Genomic DNA, 14,941 nt, shown 5'->3' with positions numbered 1-14,941 from the left:
CTACCTCTGTTCCTTCCAAAGTCTCATGCGAGCTCTCCTTCTCATGAGGAAGGCTATCAGGCCACTGCAAAGAGCCAGCAGAGGGAAGGAGCCACAGGCCAGTAGGAGACTCCCCTCCCCAAAATCCCGAATCATCGCTGGCCTTCTCGACAGGAAGTCCTGGAAGAGAGCTTCCTGCTGAGCCAGCGTGCAGAGGGCCAGCAGCAGGTGGAAGAGCTGATGGCCGTGGCCGACGTTGTCGAAATGGCCCGGGGCGTACCGCTCCGGCACGGGACAGGAGAAGAAGAACGCAGCCAGGATGAAGAGCAGCATCTACAGAGGGAGCACAGTGGGCCATCATCTAGCTCACTATCTAGGCAACTGGACCAGGCGAGCAGGACATCTCGTCTACCAGAGGGAAAACTTTACCGGGAGGACTGACACCCCCCTTCACAATGTATACACGCTGAAAGCCTACTATATGTACTATATTGGAGAAAGTAATTTATAGCACGGTAGCACCCTAAAAAAGTTCAACCGCACAGGACTACAGTCACACAGCAATAATTAGCCAAGTTATATCCGAGTCAAAGTTAGATATATCTTTATTATCTTTAGCCTGAACTTCTGTGTAGGTGCGGTAAAGAATAAAAGCATGAAGGTAAATAAAGAGTTGCACCTGTAAGCTATGCAGGGGGAATGCCGAGTTGCTGGCCCAGCTGTTGGTAGCGAGGCGGTGGGCGACCGGGCTGATGTCCAGGAGATAGGCCAGACCTGTGGGGACCACCTGGAACAGCTTGCGATGGAGAGGGTATGGCCGCCGGTAATGCAGCTTGGCAAAGCAGCAGCTGGCGCAGGTCAGCCATGCCAGGAGGGCGGCGGCAGGGAGAAAGACCTAGAAGGTGGCAATTAAGAAATACATTAACACCATCACCACCACCACTACCACTTTACCACCGCCATTATACCACCACTCTCACAATCCTTACCACAATCTCTACAAACACCACCATCCTCGCCACCACGCCTACCACCACCTCCACCAACCTCACCCTCACTACCACATCATAACCACCGCAGTCGTCCCCAGCTCACCTCCCCAATCCCGCTGTGTCTCCAGTCAGCAGCAGAGCTGTAGAAGAAGTGGGCCAGGGCACAGCCATACTGATAGACGGCCACACCCACATAGTCCAAGAAGAACAGGGAGTAGTGGGCCAGCTCCGAATGGGACTGCAGCAGGTGTGCGGCTGTGCTGGAAGATTGATTTAAAGGTGACATATTATACCGCCAGGTGAGGGTGTGATTAGCCATTAAAAGCTGTTTTGAAAATCGGCCTCTTCTGACATCATGAATGGGCATGTCCATGTCCTAGATGTGTGCTGGATAGATCAGTCTACCAGCCTACCCAGTGGACTGTAGCAAACGTTGCTCCTCTATCCGTCATACGCCAACCTATGATGTCAGAAGTGGCAGGTTTTCAAAACAGCTTATAACAGCTAATCACACTCACACTTGGTGGTATAATATGCCCCCTTCTCATCACTTCTTGTCACTTCTCATGGGGAAGGAATGGTGGCTCCAGTCAGGTGTTAATTGATGGATCTTGTGTCCCTTATAAGGTCTGACTGTTTCTTGAGGATGTATAGAATAACTGTTTTCTAACCTTTGTATTAAATTAAGCACATGTTATGTATTTAATCTTCGTCAAGGGCCAACCAGGTTGGTTGTAGGTCCTCATAATAATAATCATGATGCATTGGCTGTATCTAGTGCTTTTCTTAGTACCCCAAACCACCACAAGGTGTAAGCCGTTACAGGCATTGAGTAGCAACCAAAACTACAAGCAATGCATTAAACGTCCAATGTTCTTTACTATTATCAAAACTTGAAGAGTTATCCCCTGCTATGAATACTAATGCAGCATATGTAATTAAAATGGTGGACAGTCATTTCAGCACATTGTTTAACACACTGCACTTTGAGTCTGCCTTGTGTATGAAAAGTGCTATATAAATAAAGTTGCCTTGCCTTGCCTTGCCTAACTTTGCTTAACTTTGTGCTAGCCATGTTTGCCTAGCCACTCTCTTGCTGTTGCCCTGATTGACACAACCGCCCCTAATAACATCTACATCCTGTACGGATGTAGATGTTGTTAGGGGCGGCTGTGTTCCGCACTCACCTGCAGCTCAGGTAGGTGAGGGAGGACAACACGTAGATCACCAGGGGGAGGGAGGCTGGGTCCAGTGAGAGGCCCTGACCCTCAGGGCCTTGTAGTCTCAGGCCAAGAACACCCTTCACAACAAACACTTTGGTGAGTCACTGTTATGGAAATTCACTACTGGCATGTCCCCCTGTCAAAGTTGACACCAGACATGCCAGGAAGGAATTATTTAGTGTTATAAGGTGACTTAAAGGGACACTGTGTAAAAATTACTCCCATCTAGTGGTACAATTGTATATTGCATTCAAACTAATAGTGCTCGCTTGTTCAAAAACTACGGTGGAAAGTATGTGCCAAGAAGCTGTGTCATGACATCCAATACTACCTCATCGAGTCATTCGAGTGATGATGAGGTTCGTTATTTCAAACAAATTTCATACTGCATTGAATCATTAGTGTAAGCTAATGATGTATGAGCAATATTCCTCGAGCAAGATAGTGAATTATTTCAGTCATCATTCACGCTGGCTCAGGGCCCTATCTTGCATCCGGCGCAAGTGACTTAGTCACTGGCGCATGTGTCGTTGCTAGTTTACAACTGGCGCAGAGCGTTCTTTTCCCACCAGCGCCACTCGCCGGTAAATTAGGGATTGATCATGCGCCGCAAGGGGCGGTTCGGCGGAAGGAGGAGGCGTGTTCTGGCGCAAACGGTATTTTGCCGTCTCTGAATACCATTGCGCTACTGACCTGTTCAGACGCTATTTTAAGGGCGCATGCATACATGCGCATGCGATGCATACGGATTGCTTGTGCACCTCGCGCATACACTTTGCTTCTCTCATCTACCTAGCCGCACATTCTTGGTAAATTATTTGGGAAAGAACAGCTGATGCAGCGGTAATAAGTTGTACTTTTAAATCAATGCATCTGCAAACACCGTACAGCAAACACATATTTTCTTGACACAGACATCGTGTAGGCCTACATGCCCATAACTTTTAGGATTGATGAGTAGGCCTATTTGATCGTGAAAAACATTGTTTTACCGCGAGTGAGTGTTAAAAAGAATGAATGAATGCGCGCGCGTGTGTGCTCTGTAAGGCGCCCAGTTTCCAACCTCGAAATTTCACTTCATTTAAATTTAATTTGCATGGTATTTCTTATCCTTACCAGATGCCCGAACCACCTCAGCTGACTCCTTTCTAAGTAAAGGAGCAGCGGCTCTAATCCGTGTTCCTCACGGATGGCTGAGCTTCTCACCCTATCCCTAAGGGAGACGCCAGCCACCCTTCTGAGAAAACTCATCTCGGCCGCTTGTACCCGCGATCTCGTCCTTTCGGTCATCACCCAACCCTCATGACCATAGGTGAGGATAGGAACGAAGATCGACCGGTAGATCGAGAGCTTTGCCTTGCGGCTCAGCTCTCTTTTCGTAACAACGGTGCAGTAAAGCGAACGCAATACCGCCCCCGCTGCTCCGATTCTCCGGCCAATCTCACGCTCCATAGTTCCCTCACTCGCGAACAAGACCCCGAGGTACTTGAACTCCTTTACTTGGGCAAACTAAACAAGTAACGCATAATACAATCAATGGCAATGTCTATTATCGCGGGGACACATGCATATTAGGATAGCATACAATACTGATAAGAAACAATTTTTATAATGTATTGCGTATATCATTAAATAGAACCACAGTTACCGAATATCATATGTTATAGCCTATCATACGTTTTCTTTGCCGAAATGTATTTGAGGACTCAGTATAGGCTATTCCATGTGTGAATTAGGCCATATTATTTGGCAATAAACTAAGCCATTTGCAGTTTGAAATTCTCGGAGACTGCAGACGCGCTGTCAAAATATCAGCTCGTCCGATTCAAATGCGCTCATGGCTCTTAAAGGGGATGGGAGCTGGCACTCTCATTGGTTTGTTGCACGTTACGCCCAAACCACACCTACGGGTAATTAGGCTGCTTCAGACCAACCCTTTTGACACTTGCGCCGCGGCGCAAGCGTCATTTATCCGCCTGTAAAATAGCGATAGCGCCGTAGAACCGCCCACAAAGCTACTTGCGCTTTGCGCTTCCCACTTGCGTTTCAGACCGTTAAAATAGGGCCCTCAGAGTGAAAACGCGTTTGCATTTCCTGTACCACGTAGTGCTTTTTGTCCCTCTCGGCAGTTCATAGAACGGAAGAACGTGGAAGCCTCCATGAAGCTTACCCGTCCTATGTAACTACATATTAATTATTCTTCGCTCTGGAGGATAAGTGAGATTTTTGGCAGAGATAATTTGACACCAATGAGGACTTATTTATGAATGAATACGTTGATTTGAGGTAATAAATGACTTAAAATATTACACAGTGTCCCTTTAAGGCACAGTTATGTTAACACGTCACGCATCGTAATGAGCAAGCAGACGCTTTGTCACAGTCGTGAACCTGTTTTGGTTCTGCGTCGGGTTTTGGTGAACCCCTTGCGCTGCGTCGCCATGAAATCATAACTAAGCCTTTGGGTAATACAAGAAAGGAATTCAAGCGGACGCTACCCCTCCACGAAACACAGCAAACGCTCCAAATCTCAGCGCAACGCACACTCCGGCCAGCAGGTGGCTCCACACGTTCAGCGTCTCGTTGTGCATTTGGAAGATGCTCAGGACATAGCAGCGCCAGGAGAGTCCCACTGGCCGGTAGCCCGACAGGATGTAGGGCTCCCGGAACAGCGCCGGGACATCTGCGTCTCTGAGCGTGCTCGGCTCGGAGGGTAAGCCGCCTGGGGCAGGTGTAATAAACAGGCCTTTGAGAGGTTGGAGAGAGGGGCAGGAGAGCGACACACGAGGCATTCTGACGTAGAGATAGTGAGTGCTAGACCGATGTGACGCTGTTGAGCGTGTATGGCTGGAGAGGTGGGTTTGTACAGGAAGGTTGATCCCAAGGAAGAGCTGTTTCTTGATTGGAAAGCCACCGCAGGGTCAAAGTGAAGGCTGCATTAAGAGTGAGGCTCTAAGCAGACAGGAGGGAAGAAGAATAATTGTTTTAGTGTATACTAAAAGTGAACACTCCAAAAATAAACCAGATATCACTTTTTGCCTGGGTTTGTTAGTTTTTATTAGCGGCTTATTTTTTTTTAATAGTGTGACGAGACGACCGTCACAATATCCAGAGTTTGACAACTCGATCATGGGATATTGCCCAATAACCCGAGATAGCGAACCAATCGAAATGCTCCATCTTAGGAGGTTCACGTGAAGCATATATTAACATGCTTTAACCAGATTACCTTATCCCTACATTTTCTCTGTGTATAAGTGAAGTTAGCATAGCATTGTTCTCATGGCGTATCGTAATAGCATCGTACAAATAAAATAACACAAAAATGAACAAACCAGAAATTTGCCAAAAAATAGTTGCATGCTGCTTCATGAATATTGCCGTTAAATTCACACACATATAACGTGTTAACATACACACATACATATCACAAAGGGATAAACCCCACGACACAGTAGAGGCATCAGAAGGCCAAGGTCTCTGAGGTAAACCCTACCTGAATGCTCTGTCTTTGGTGGTGGGATTTCACAGGCTGTAACCCCGCTGTCGTCCTCATTCGTTCCTCCTCTTAACCACGGCTACTTTCTGTTTCTTCACCCTTGCCCAATTCACTCAATGAACTATTGTCACATGCAGGGCCACGCACACACCCACACGCACACACCAACACACGCATACAAATTCTCTCTCTCTCTATCTCTCTCTCTCTCTCTCTCTCTCTCTCTCTCTCTCTCTCTCTCTCTCTCTCTCTCTCTCTCTCTCTCTCTCTCTCTCTCTCTCTCTCACACACACACGCACGCGCCAGAAAAACATATTTAATCATGCTTAAATACTTGAACGAACAGTGTTTCTTTGAGTCAGCTTATTTTAGGGGTAATTTCGGTGCTGAGTTTTCCATTGTTAATGCGTGTGAGAAAGGGTCGACTATGCATGAGTCCATGCAGAATCTGAACAAGGAGATTATATGTCATGAGAAACTCCTTAAAATCGCCTCAGGCTCCACACAGTATTAACACCAGCGGGCTCTGGTCGCTAGTATATTGTTTTTTCCTGAAGTTTTCTTCAGGACATAATCTCACCTGGTTGATCACTTTTTTTTAAATAAGAAATGTGTATATATATATATATAGTAGTACATTAGTGCATTAAAAGTTTACGATTTATGTATCCCTTTTTGATTTCCTCTTCCCTGTTTTATAGCCCTTCATTCTTGAATCATTGAGTGTTTTGAAAGTGTTATGTTGCACTATTCTCCATAATATTTTTGAAGTTAAATATCCTCAAAATAATATGCGGATAAGGTAAGTATTTTCATGTATAACAGTCAAGTCAAAAGTTTAACCACTAATCAAACCACTATTTATTAAGAAAACCATACACTTATTGACATATACTGGCATGGGGCCGTACAATAGCAGGGAAAATGTAGGAAAAGAGAAAAGAAATGTCTAAAAACATTTGCAACATCTGAGAATAAACACCAAACGTTTAAAAATAGTAGCTTAGCAGAATGGAGTACCTCTGAGTTAAATATGTAGGTGAAAACAATGTGTTAGTTGTCAGAATAAATCGAATTTCCATACATTTGAGATATTTGAACATTAGACTTGGCACCCTGAGGGCGTCATGAAAAAAGTCCTCTCAAAATGACGTCTTTATAAGATGTCAGGCCGAATACAAGTGCAGCCCACGGCAACCATCCTGTGGGAGGCGATGTAGCAGTTCTTCTCTGGCCCTTTGTGGAGCACCAGAAGGTTCTGGTATATGGGCACAGCGTTGTTCCTGGCTCCGGCTGGCTGGCTGGGCTCAGAGCAGTCACTGTGGCTGCACTCCGCCTCCCAGATAGTGTGTGGAATCCGGTGTTCTTCCGTGGTCGGCCTGGACACAGAGAAGGCAAAAAAAACCATGATGGTTAACAGCAAAGATATTTCCAGGAAACCCCAATGTTAAAAAGTAGGCAGAACAAAATTAGGTGCGTTGCCACGGAGATATGGAGAACATGCATAGAAAAGGATTTAGAAGAAAATGAAAGTGAGAGATAATCATACAAGGATGAGGTTAGGTATTGACTTGACACTTTCTTTAGATGAAAACATGATTAAAAAACGACTCCCCCTGTAGAATTAATAACATTCTTTAAAATATATATATATAAAAATGTATTAACTGTATGTATCATGTCAAGTTAAGTCAACCCTATTTGTATAGCTTTATTGATAACATTTTAAAGGAAAAAAAACGGAATAATACAAGCGAATCGACTCACCTCCACGTCCAGGGCGACAGAGAGCGAGTGTGGATGTCGCCGTTGTCATGAGTCACGGCCGTGAGCGTCGAGGAGAAGCTCCTCACCATGAGGCATCTCTCTGGGATCTCTCCAGGCTGTTCCTTGGCCATGACCCAGGTCAACACACAACATATGACCTGAGGAAACAGTCGGACAACAGGAGAAGCAAGATTTAGTGAGCTGTTCAACTCAGTGAATGAATAAACAGATTTGTAATAACAAAAGATTAGTGATATCTGTTACGCCGTGACCAGGGCAAAACCAAGTTCCTACATTGACTATGGTCTCTCTGTCTATCTCTCTCTGTCTATCTTGCTATTGTGCACTGCATTTGGCGGGCGCGTCATAGCAACAGTATATCTTCAGCTCACCAGGCACTGGAAAGAGGTGCGTCTGACTGTCATGATCTGTCTTTGAGTTTCGTCTTCACCTCGTCCTCGCTCTCTCTGAATGGTGCTTCTTATATCTGGCTGCCACACTGTTATCTGATTGTGCCGGGCAGATTTGGCAAACTGATAAGATGAAAATGGAAGACAGAATGGAGATTTTGCGAGAAACCCAAGAGGGGGTATTTTGACCTTTATATCTGTCTAAAGGCATTGAATAGACAAGCCTACGAAATGTATAGTTGGAAGTATGTGAGATTAATTTTTGTATCAATGTCACAGCTACAATGACATTAAAGACGAAAATATATACGTAAAAGATGAAACATTACATAAAAGATGGTTATAAATAGGCCAAATTTTGTATTAACAAATAAATAGCAAAGTTGATGAATTATGAATATAATGCAGAATAACCTAATTTGAAACCAAAAGCATGCATTGGCGTTCTTGGCTTGGAGTCCCTATCTGATTAGATTATATTAGCCAAATAAAATGTTAAACTGTTCAGGTATATCTGGGCCTGACACACAATATGATTCCTTTTTGTGAGCATCGTATGCCTTTTTGAAACAACAGCCTTGGTTCATGTCAATTGTATCTGAAGACACTATCAGACATTGTCTCATCAACAACAATACACACCCCCATTGAGAAAAGAGAGGTTGATCCATTGATGACAAACCAAACCACTATCTATTTACATGCATTATCAAATCACACATTTGTGAATCGCAAATAAACTGCCTGTTCCATGTTCTTTTATTTTTTGTGTGTATATTTGTCATGTTCAGACCAGCTATCCCTGCTTGATTTACAAGCATCTCTCTTCAACCAAAAGCTTCCTGCTTACAATACAGGGTTTCTGCTTCAAGTAAAGGCTTATGCTTAAACTACAGGCTTCTGCTTAATCGACAGACTCCCTGCTTCAACTACAGGCTTCCTACTTAAATTACAGGTTTATGCTTAAACTAGAAAATGCATTTCCTGCAGAAATTGCGGTGAGTGCTGTAGTACGACGTGAGGTTGAAAATATGTTTTAATAAAACCACATAGATTAAGACATGAAGAAACGTTAAATGGCTTAGATCAAGTGAATGGATTTTAAAAGAGTTCAAAAGTCTAAATGGAGTAAACAATGTAGAAATGCACACCATTTAAAAAAATGTAAATGGTTGGAAACGAACAAAGTGACCGCTGAATGAAAAGCGCAAAGCATTGCAAGAATGCAGAAATGTAAATGAATTGAATTGAAGAATCAGAAAGTTCAAATGTATTGCCCTGTACTGCTGAAAAATCTGGAAGCTGAAATCGAAAACTGACAGACGCTGAATTGCATTATCTGAAGAAGCAAAGTGCTGAAATACATTGTTACAAAAGCTGGAAGCTAAACTGTAATACTGTCAAAGCTGGAAGATAGTAGTAGTAGTGGTACTAGCTGTAGTAGTAGTAGTAATCATGGGCGGTTCTAGGGGGCGGGGGGGGGGCCAGCAGGGGCCAGCTCCCCGTAAAACTGAGCTCGTACCCCCCTCCAAAAGTTTTTTTTTCTTTTTACCTCCGTCTCGACGGGGAGTCGATTGCTTGCGATGGTGTGGCACTGACACACAAGGCGGAACTTGATATTTATGATATATCACACTGAATTTATTTCTGTTGGTGATGCATGATACTGAGTGGCTTGATGTCAGTGAAGGAAACCCCAAATGTTGTGCTATTAAAATTGCTTTAACCAATGACACATTTAAAATGTATTATATTGACAATTGCTGTAACTGAAGGAAAAACGTAATTCTATGCTACAGAAATAAATGCTGTAACGGGAAAAAGCCAATTATGTATATTGTGTTTTTGAATGCCGTTACTTAGTACTAAGCTAAATATTTTGTGTCCCGAGTTCAAAATGCCCCTCCAACAAAACAACTGGCCCCAGTCTGGCCCCCCCATGAACATTGGTCTAGAACCCCCCCTGTAATGGTAATAGTAGTAGTAGCTGAAGTAGTAGTAATAATAGTAGTAGTAGCAGTAGTAGTAGTAGTAGTAGTAGTAGCTGAAGTAGAAGTAGTAGTAGTAGCTGAAGTAATAGTGGTACTACCTGCAAAAACGATATGCTTTATGAAAGGTAGGAAATTGAGGGATATTTGTAGGAAGAATTAACCTTTATAACCAGCCGAAATTGTATGTACTCGCCTAATGCTAATTTTTACAGCCTAACGTCGTAAAAAGTAGATCTTGCAACACTGCCTGCACGTCCTCGCACTCTAACCTCAGCGTAACTCAATGAGACCAACTGAAAACAAGCTGACATGGAACTTAAACTGTGATTTTGAAAAAATCAAAATTCTGTTTTCAGATTATTGAAGATACAAGTGTGTTGATTTGTTAAACCTTTGAACTAAGGTTAACGATAAAATATTGACCAAGTTACGAAGTCTGAAGTAGTAAGTGTCAGAGAATGGGTGGATGGCTCCGCCGTCCTCCCATTGACTTCCATTGGAAAAAATTGTATTTTAAAAGTAGAATATCTTAAAAGGTATAAAATAAATTAAAAATCGGCGATTCCAAGCTTGGAATCGGCGATTCCAAGCTAATATGAACATTGGAATGGAGTCTCTAGTGCCGTGTTCCGATATCCATACTTCCATGAGTACACTAAAACGAAGTACACTATCCACACTCACTAAGTGCGCTGATTTTTAGATGTCAGTGTTGTTCCAAATCGAATACTCTGTGGTGCACTAACCGGAAATTATGATCACGACTGCCGCAGCGGCTCCTCCCCCCCAATAAACTTCCCGCTTTGAACGGTGAACTCTTTACGCCTAGCAGCTACGAAAAGTGTACATTGCCACACACTTCGCGATTTGACCGTTTTGAGTACACCATCCGGGTCCTTTCGGTACACTTATTTTAGCCCAATCTGAATCGGAACGCCCTACGTACTCAAACTGAGGCTAGTAAGTACGGATAGTATGGATATTGGAACACGGCATTGGTAAAAAATTGAGAAAGGAGATAGGTCCCAAAGTTTGTAGAGAATAATAAAGAAAGAAAGAAAGAATAAAACGTAAGAAGAGCACTGCATGCAGCACTCACCTAATGAGAACAATAGGTGAGCGCTGCATGCAGCACTCACCTAACTACAGGCTTCCTGCTTCAACTACAGGCTTGCTGCTTTAATAGGCTTTTTTAATAGGCTTTCTGCCTCACCGACAGGCTTTCTGCTTTAACGGACGTTCTGTTTCAACTACAGGCTTTGTGCTTCAACTACAGGATTTCTGCTTCAACTACAGGGGATCCTGCTTCAACTACAGGCATTCTGCTTCACCTACAGGCTTTTTGCTTACACTAAAGGTCGCCCTCCAACCAAATAACCTGAAACAAACAGATGAAACAGACGCAAAATGTTGTTACTTAAATGGATCATGGTTCAAGGAGGCTTCATGCAATATTCATGGACACTAATAACACATCTATAGAGAGCGACAGCAGTGGGGTATGTATGTTAGACAACTACAACTCTGTGGTCTCTGAGCTGCCCAGGTTGAAACAAGCTGCTGCCATATGTTGTGACCTGGAAATATAACATATCAAAATTGTACATATCTTGTTTATCGGAAGGAGACGTATGACCTGGAACGTCATCAGGCGGGGTTCCGGAATGTGGTGGTGAAAAAGTTTACGTGAATAATTCAATTCAATTCAATTTTATTTGTATAGACCCTAAATCACCATTACAGTCTCAAAGGCCTTCACAGGCCAAATATTTATGACACCCCCCTTTACCCAAGCCCCCACAAGGGCAAGAAAAAAAAAACACAATAAGACACAACGTGTAAGAGTCCAGAAAACCTTGAAAAGATATATATGCAGTCTGGGGTGAATAAAGTTGTCAAACTAAAGAAGACGCAGTAACGCAATGGTTGCGTGGTTACGAGCCACGTCCAAGCTCATGCCGTAAAAGGAGACTGGCGTGGGATCGCTTGGGTCTCATACGCAGTGACTGCACTCATCCGTCATTCCTTTAATGGTGCCCTCGGCGAGAGCATGAAAGGGTGATTAGTTTGGTGAGGGGGATTAGTCAGTAGTTCGGTGAGGCTGGTGCTCTGATGTGGTCGGCTGTTTGGGGTTTCCTGGATGCGACGGCAGGGCCCTAGCGACGGGCTCCCTAGGGGCTACTGGGGAAACAGTCATCATTGTCATCGCTTCCCCTGACCTGGTTAGGCAAAGAGAGGAGGAGAAGATGTGGGTCAGATAAGCTTATCCAAGTTTCAAACCTGATGGTATCGTTGCAATGATTGTGTTCCAGACGATGGTGGTAGATAGTAGTAGGTAAATGTTTATCTTTACCAGTAATAGTCACATGCACACACACACACACACACACACACACACACACACACACAACACACACACAACACACCACACACCACACACACACACACACACACACACACACACCTGCAAACACACACATACAGACATACATACACACAAACACACATACACGCAAACACACACACATACATACAGACATACACAAATACATGCACAAACATGGACACACAAACTCACTCATATGGACTTTAAACAACAATAATAAGTAATGTAATGTAATATGGCAATTACACATTGGGTATTTTCAGCTCAGCCACTGCTACAGAACTGATACCTAGCTAAATTAGTCCTGGTGTTTGGTTTTCCGACAGTGCAAGTATTTCTGAGATCCTACAATACCCATCAACCATGCCGTAGCTAGCTATGTGGTCATTTTTCTAGAGATAAAAATCAAAATTAGAAACGAAACACAACTGTATTCAAAATCAGTGGTTGAGAACCTCTCCAAGATGAGTAATCTCTTAATTCAGTTGAGACTTGTAACTTTGTCACACACAACACCCCCCCCCCCAAATTAAATCCCACAACTGAAGCCCCCCCCCACGCACACACACACACAACACACACACACACCACACACACCACACACACACACACACACACACACAAACACACACACACACACACACACACAAAACACACACACACACACACACCCACACAAACACACACACACTACGGCCTTGCCTCCCACACATGCCCCTTATGAATGATCTTCTGGGCTTGGCGTGGGCATGGTTGTGACAGCCACATCAATAGAAACCAATAGAAACCAGGGCAAGCCCCTGAGGCACATCCTAAAGGCATGGGCGTTCCTATTGACACCTGCGACAGCAGCCTCAGAGCCCCACGTTAGACTACCTGGTTGACTGACACAATTACTGTAACGGGGGGGAAGTCTGTGGTTGAAGATCGGTCTGCGTCGATGGCACACTTCCATTGTTGTCATGGGATCCTGGTCAGAATGATCATGATGACCTTCTATAGATATCGATTCTTCAACGGATTGAGGATTTGATTTGACCGAACGTTTCTGAGGTCTACTTCTACTCCGAATGGCCGTTTTAGTGCCGGCCAGTCCTCCATATTGTTGATTGAAAACCATAACAATCAGAGTACGATTGTCGGCATATGATTGTGGGTGTACACCCACTAAGGTCCTCCACAGATGCTATCATCACCTCAACACGGGGTCTTCTGCGTTGCCCTACTATTGGGAGTCCCCCCTCACCTACGCAGTCCTCCACCCTCTCCTGGCCCCCCGTCGCCCTCTACAGTGGGGGGCCCATCGGCACCGGGGCCCCGCTCGTTGCGCCGTTCACTATCAACATCATCAGCGTTGGCGTTGGCATTCTTATAGGGCAAACGCAGCTTCTTGAATTACGACGAGTGAACACAGATCACATCAATGAGCAGACGGGGTCGGCTTGGGTGAGGAAATTGTTCCTTTGGGGGCATCTTAAGTGTCAGATACTCATAAAACCCCCTGGTTCTATGAGATATTGATCAGGTCTTTCGGGAAGAGGGGAACGATGACAAAACAAATACTTTGAAAGGTGAAATAAAATGGGTGCATTTTGCTGCCGAGTGTCTATCGCTAAATCAATCTAGGTCAAAGAGCCCGGAAGTTGACTGAGCAAATGTAGCTGTGAAGAGAGCAGCTCATGCACACAGAGCAAAACTGGGTAGTAACGCTTTAGACTAAATATGCATTTGTTTAGCTGTTTATATTAGGTTATGAGGTATGAAACAGATATAACCCCTATGACCCACTGACAAAGATGAAAAAAAGATGAAACAGTGCAATATATGACACTTAAGTGCTTAACCTATATTCAAGGTTGTCCTTTTGGTAGATTGTGATAGGACAACACTAACCACAGGATGAAGGTTACGTCATCAGAGGAAGCCTGAGAAGCAGATAAGGAGTAGGTGGAAGAGGAGGATGAAGATGATGTCAGTGATGAAGAGGATGTCGGTCTGATCAATATAAATCAGACTGCATGTGGTCAATTGACACAGACCTCCAGCAGATTCACTCCAGCAGCTCCTGAAGAACTCCTACCAACCACAAATACTCAACAACTGAGGCACCGATTACAATATAAGAATCTGCACAACCAATACTTACCAGAAAGAACATCTTCCAGAAAGACTAGCTTCCATAACCAAGCAGAAGAAAGCAGTCAAACGTTCAAAAGTCCACGAGCCAGAGTAAGCTGAAGGTGCATTGGATTTACAATTAGAAGTCCTCACACAGGAAGGCCCAGACCAACTGAAAAGAAAAATGTTTTCGGCAACAAAATTGGTAAGTAAATGATATTTATGATATATATATATGTCTATTTATTGCTATTATCGTAATTATTCTGATTATGATCATATTTTTTATTATTAGTAGTAGCATTAGTATTAGCAGGTAGTAGGCTAATAGTAGTCGTAATAGTAGCATAAGTAGTAGGATGTTAGTGTTATTATTATTCAGAATATATATCTATTTTTTTCACATTTTCTTGTCTTTTTCACAATAACTGGACAAACCATTATGCAAAATGATAACATCTACCGAAGGAATTATGTGAAATACTATAGTTATTGATGAAAAAATGTGTGTATGTTGACAAACATTTGTTATATATTGCAGGTTATTTGTATGTCAATTCTGGCGGCGGTGATCAT

At 43.6% G+C, this 14,941-nt stretch overlaps 3 protein-coding genes across 3 annotated transcripts in view; 1 reads left to right on the top strand and 2 right to left on the bottom strand.

Moving 5' to 3' along the window:
* paqr8 (progestin and adipoQ receptor family member VIII) lies at nt 1-4,905 on the bottom strand. Its single transcript, XM_056608123.1, has 5 exons — nt 4,693-4,905; nt 2,159-2,271; nt 1,075-1,231; nt 659-874; nt 1-312 (listed from the first exon to the last, which is right to left on the bottom strand). Exons 1-5 carry the CDS (start codon nt 4,783-4,785, stop codon nt 1-3), a joined length of 891 nt encoding a protein of 296 aa, XP_056464098.1. The 5' UTR covers nt 4,786-4,905.
* Nucleotides 4,906-6,596: 1,691 nt separating this feature from the next.
* Nucleotides 6,597-7,899, bottom strand: il17a/f2 (interleukin 17a/f2). The gene is made up of 3 exons (XM_056608652.1): nt 7,853-7,899; nt 7,461-7,618; nt 6,597-7,072 (listed from the first exon to the last, which is right to left on the bottom strand). The coding sequence occupies exons 1-3, from the start codon at nt 7,883-7,885 to the stop codon at nt 6,850-6,852; spliced, it is 414 nt and encodes a 137-aa protein (XP_056464627.1). The 5' UTR covers nt 7,886-7,899; the 3' UTR covers nt 6,597-6,849.
* Nucleotides 7,900-8,402: 503 nt separating this feature from the next.
* The window catches only part of il17a/f1 (interleukin 17a/f1), a 7,318-nt gene continuing 779 nt past the window's right edge, over nt 8,403-14,941 (top strand). Inside the window, exons 1-4 of the mRNA XM_056608126.1 lie at nt 8,403-8,424; nt 9,870-9,913; nt 13,502-13,693; nt 14,907-14,941. The exon at nt 14,907-14,941 is cut by the window's right edge and continues 135 nt beyond it. Of these exons, the coding sequence (XP_056464101.1) occupies nt 8,403-8,424; nt 9,870-9,913; nt 13,502-13,693; nt 14,907-14,941 (293 nt within the window). The remainder of the gene's footprint in view (nt 8,425-9,869; nt 9,914-13,501; nt 13,694-14,906) is intronic.

The sequence above is a fragment of the Gadus chalcogrammus genome, chromosome 14 (assembly GCF_026213295.1).
Source record: "Gadus chalcogrammus isolate NIFS_2021 chromosome 14, NIFS_Gcha_1.0, whole genome shotgun sequence".
Taxonomy (NCBI): Eukaryota; Metazoa; Chordata; class Actinopteri; order Gadiformes; family Gadidae; genus Gadus; species Gadus chalcogrammus.
The sequence above is the reverse complement of the archived record's forward strand: the minus strand, read 5'-3'. Positions and strand labels throughout refer to the sequence as shown.

Excerpts from the sequence above, each read along its gene's own strand:
- paqr8 (XM_056608123.1), bottom strand. The coding sequence starts at position 4,785 with ATGCACAACGAGACGCTGAACGTGTGGAGCCACCTGCTGGCCGGAGTG. Across the intron at positions 875-1,074 it reads GACACAGCGGGATTGGGGAG|GTCTTTCTCCCTGCCGCCGC; the intron begins GTGAGCTGGGGA and ends GCCACCTTCTAG. Across the intron at positions 313-658 it reads TCCCCCTGCATAGCTTACAG|ATGCTGCTCTTCATCCTGGC; the intron begins GTGCAACTCTTT and ends CTCCCTCTGTAG.
- il17a/f2 (XM_056608652.1), bottom strand. The coding sequence starts at position 7,885 with ATGACAGTCAGACGCACCTCTTTCCAGTGCCTG. Across the intron at positions 7,619-7,852 it reads GCACCTCTTTCCAGTGCCTG|GTCATATGTTGTGTGTTGAC; the intron begins GTGAGCTGAAGA and ends CTGTTTCCTCAG. Across the intron at positions 7,073-7,460 it reads CTGTCGCCCTGGACGTGGAG|GCCGACCACGGAAGAACACC; the intron begins GTGAGTCGATTC and ends CTCTGTGTCCAG.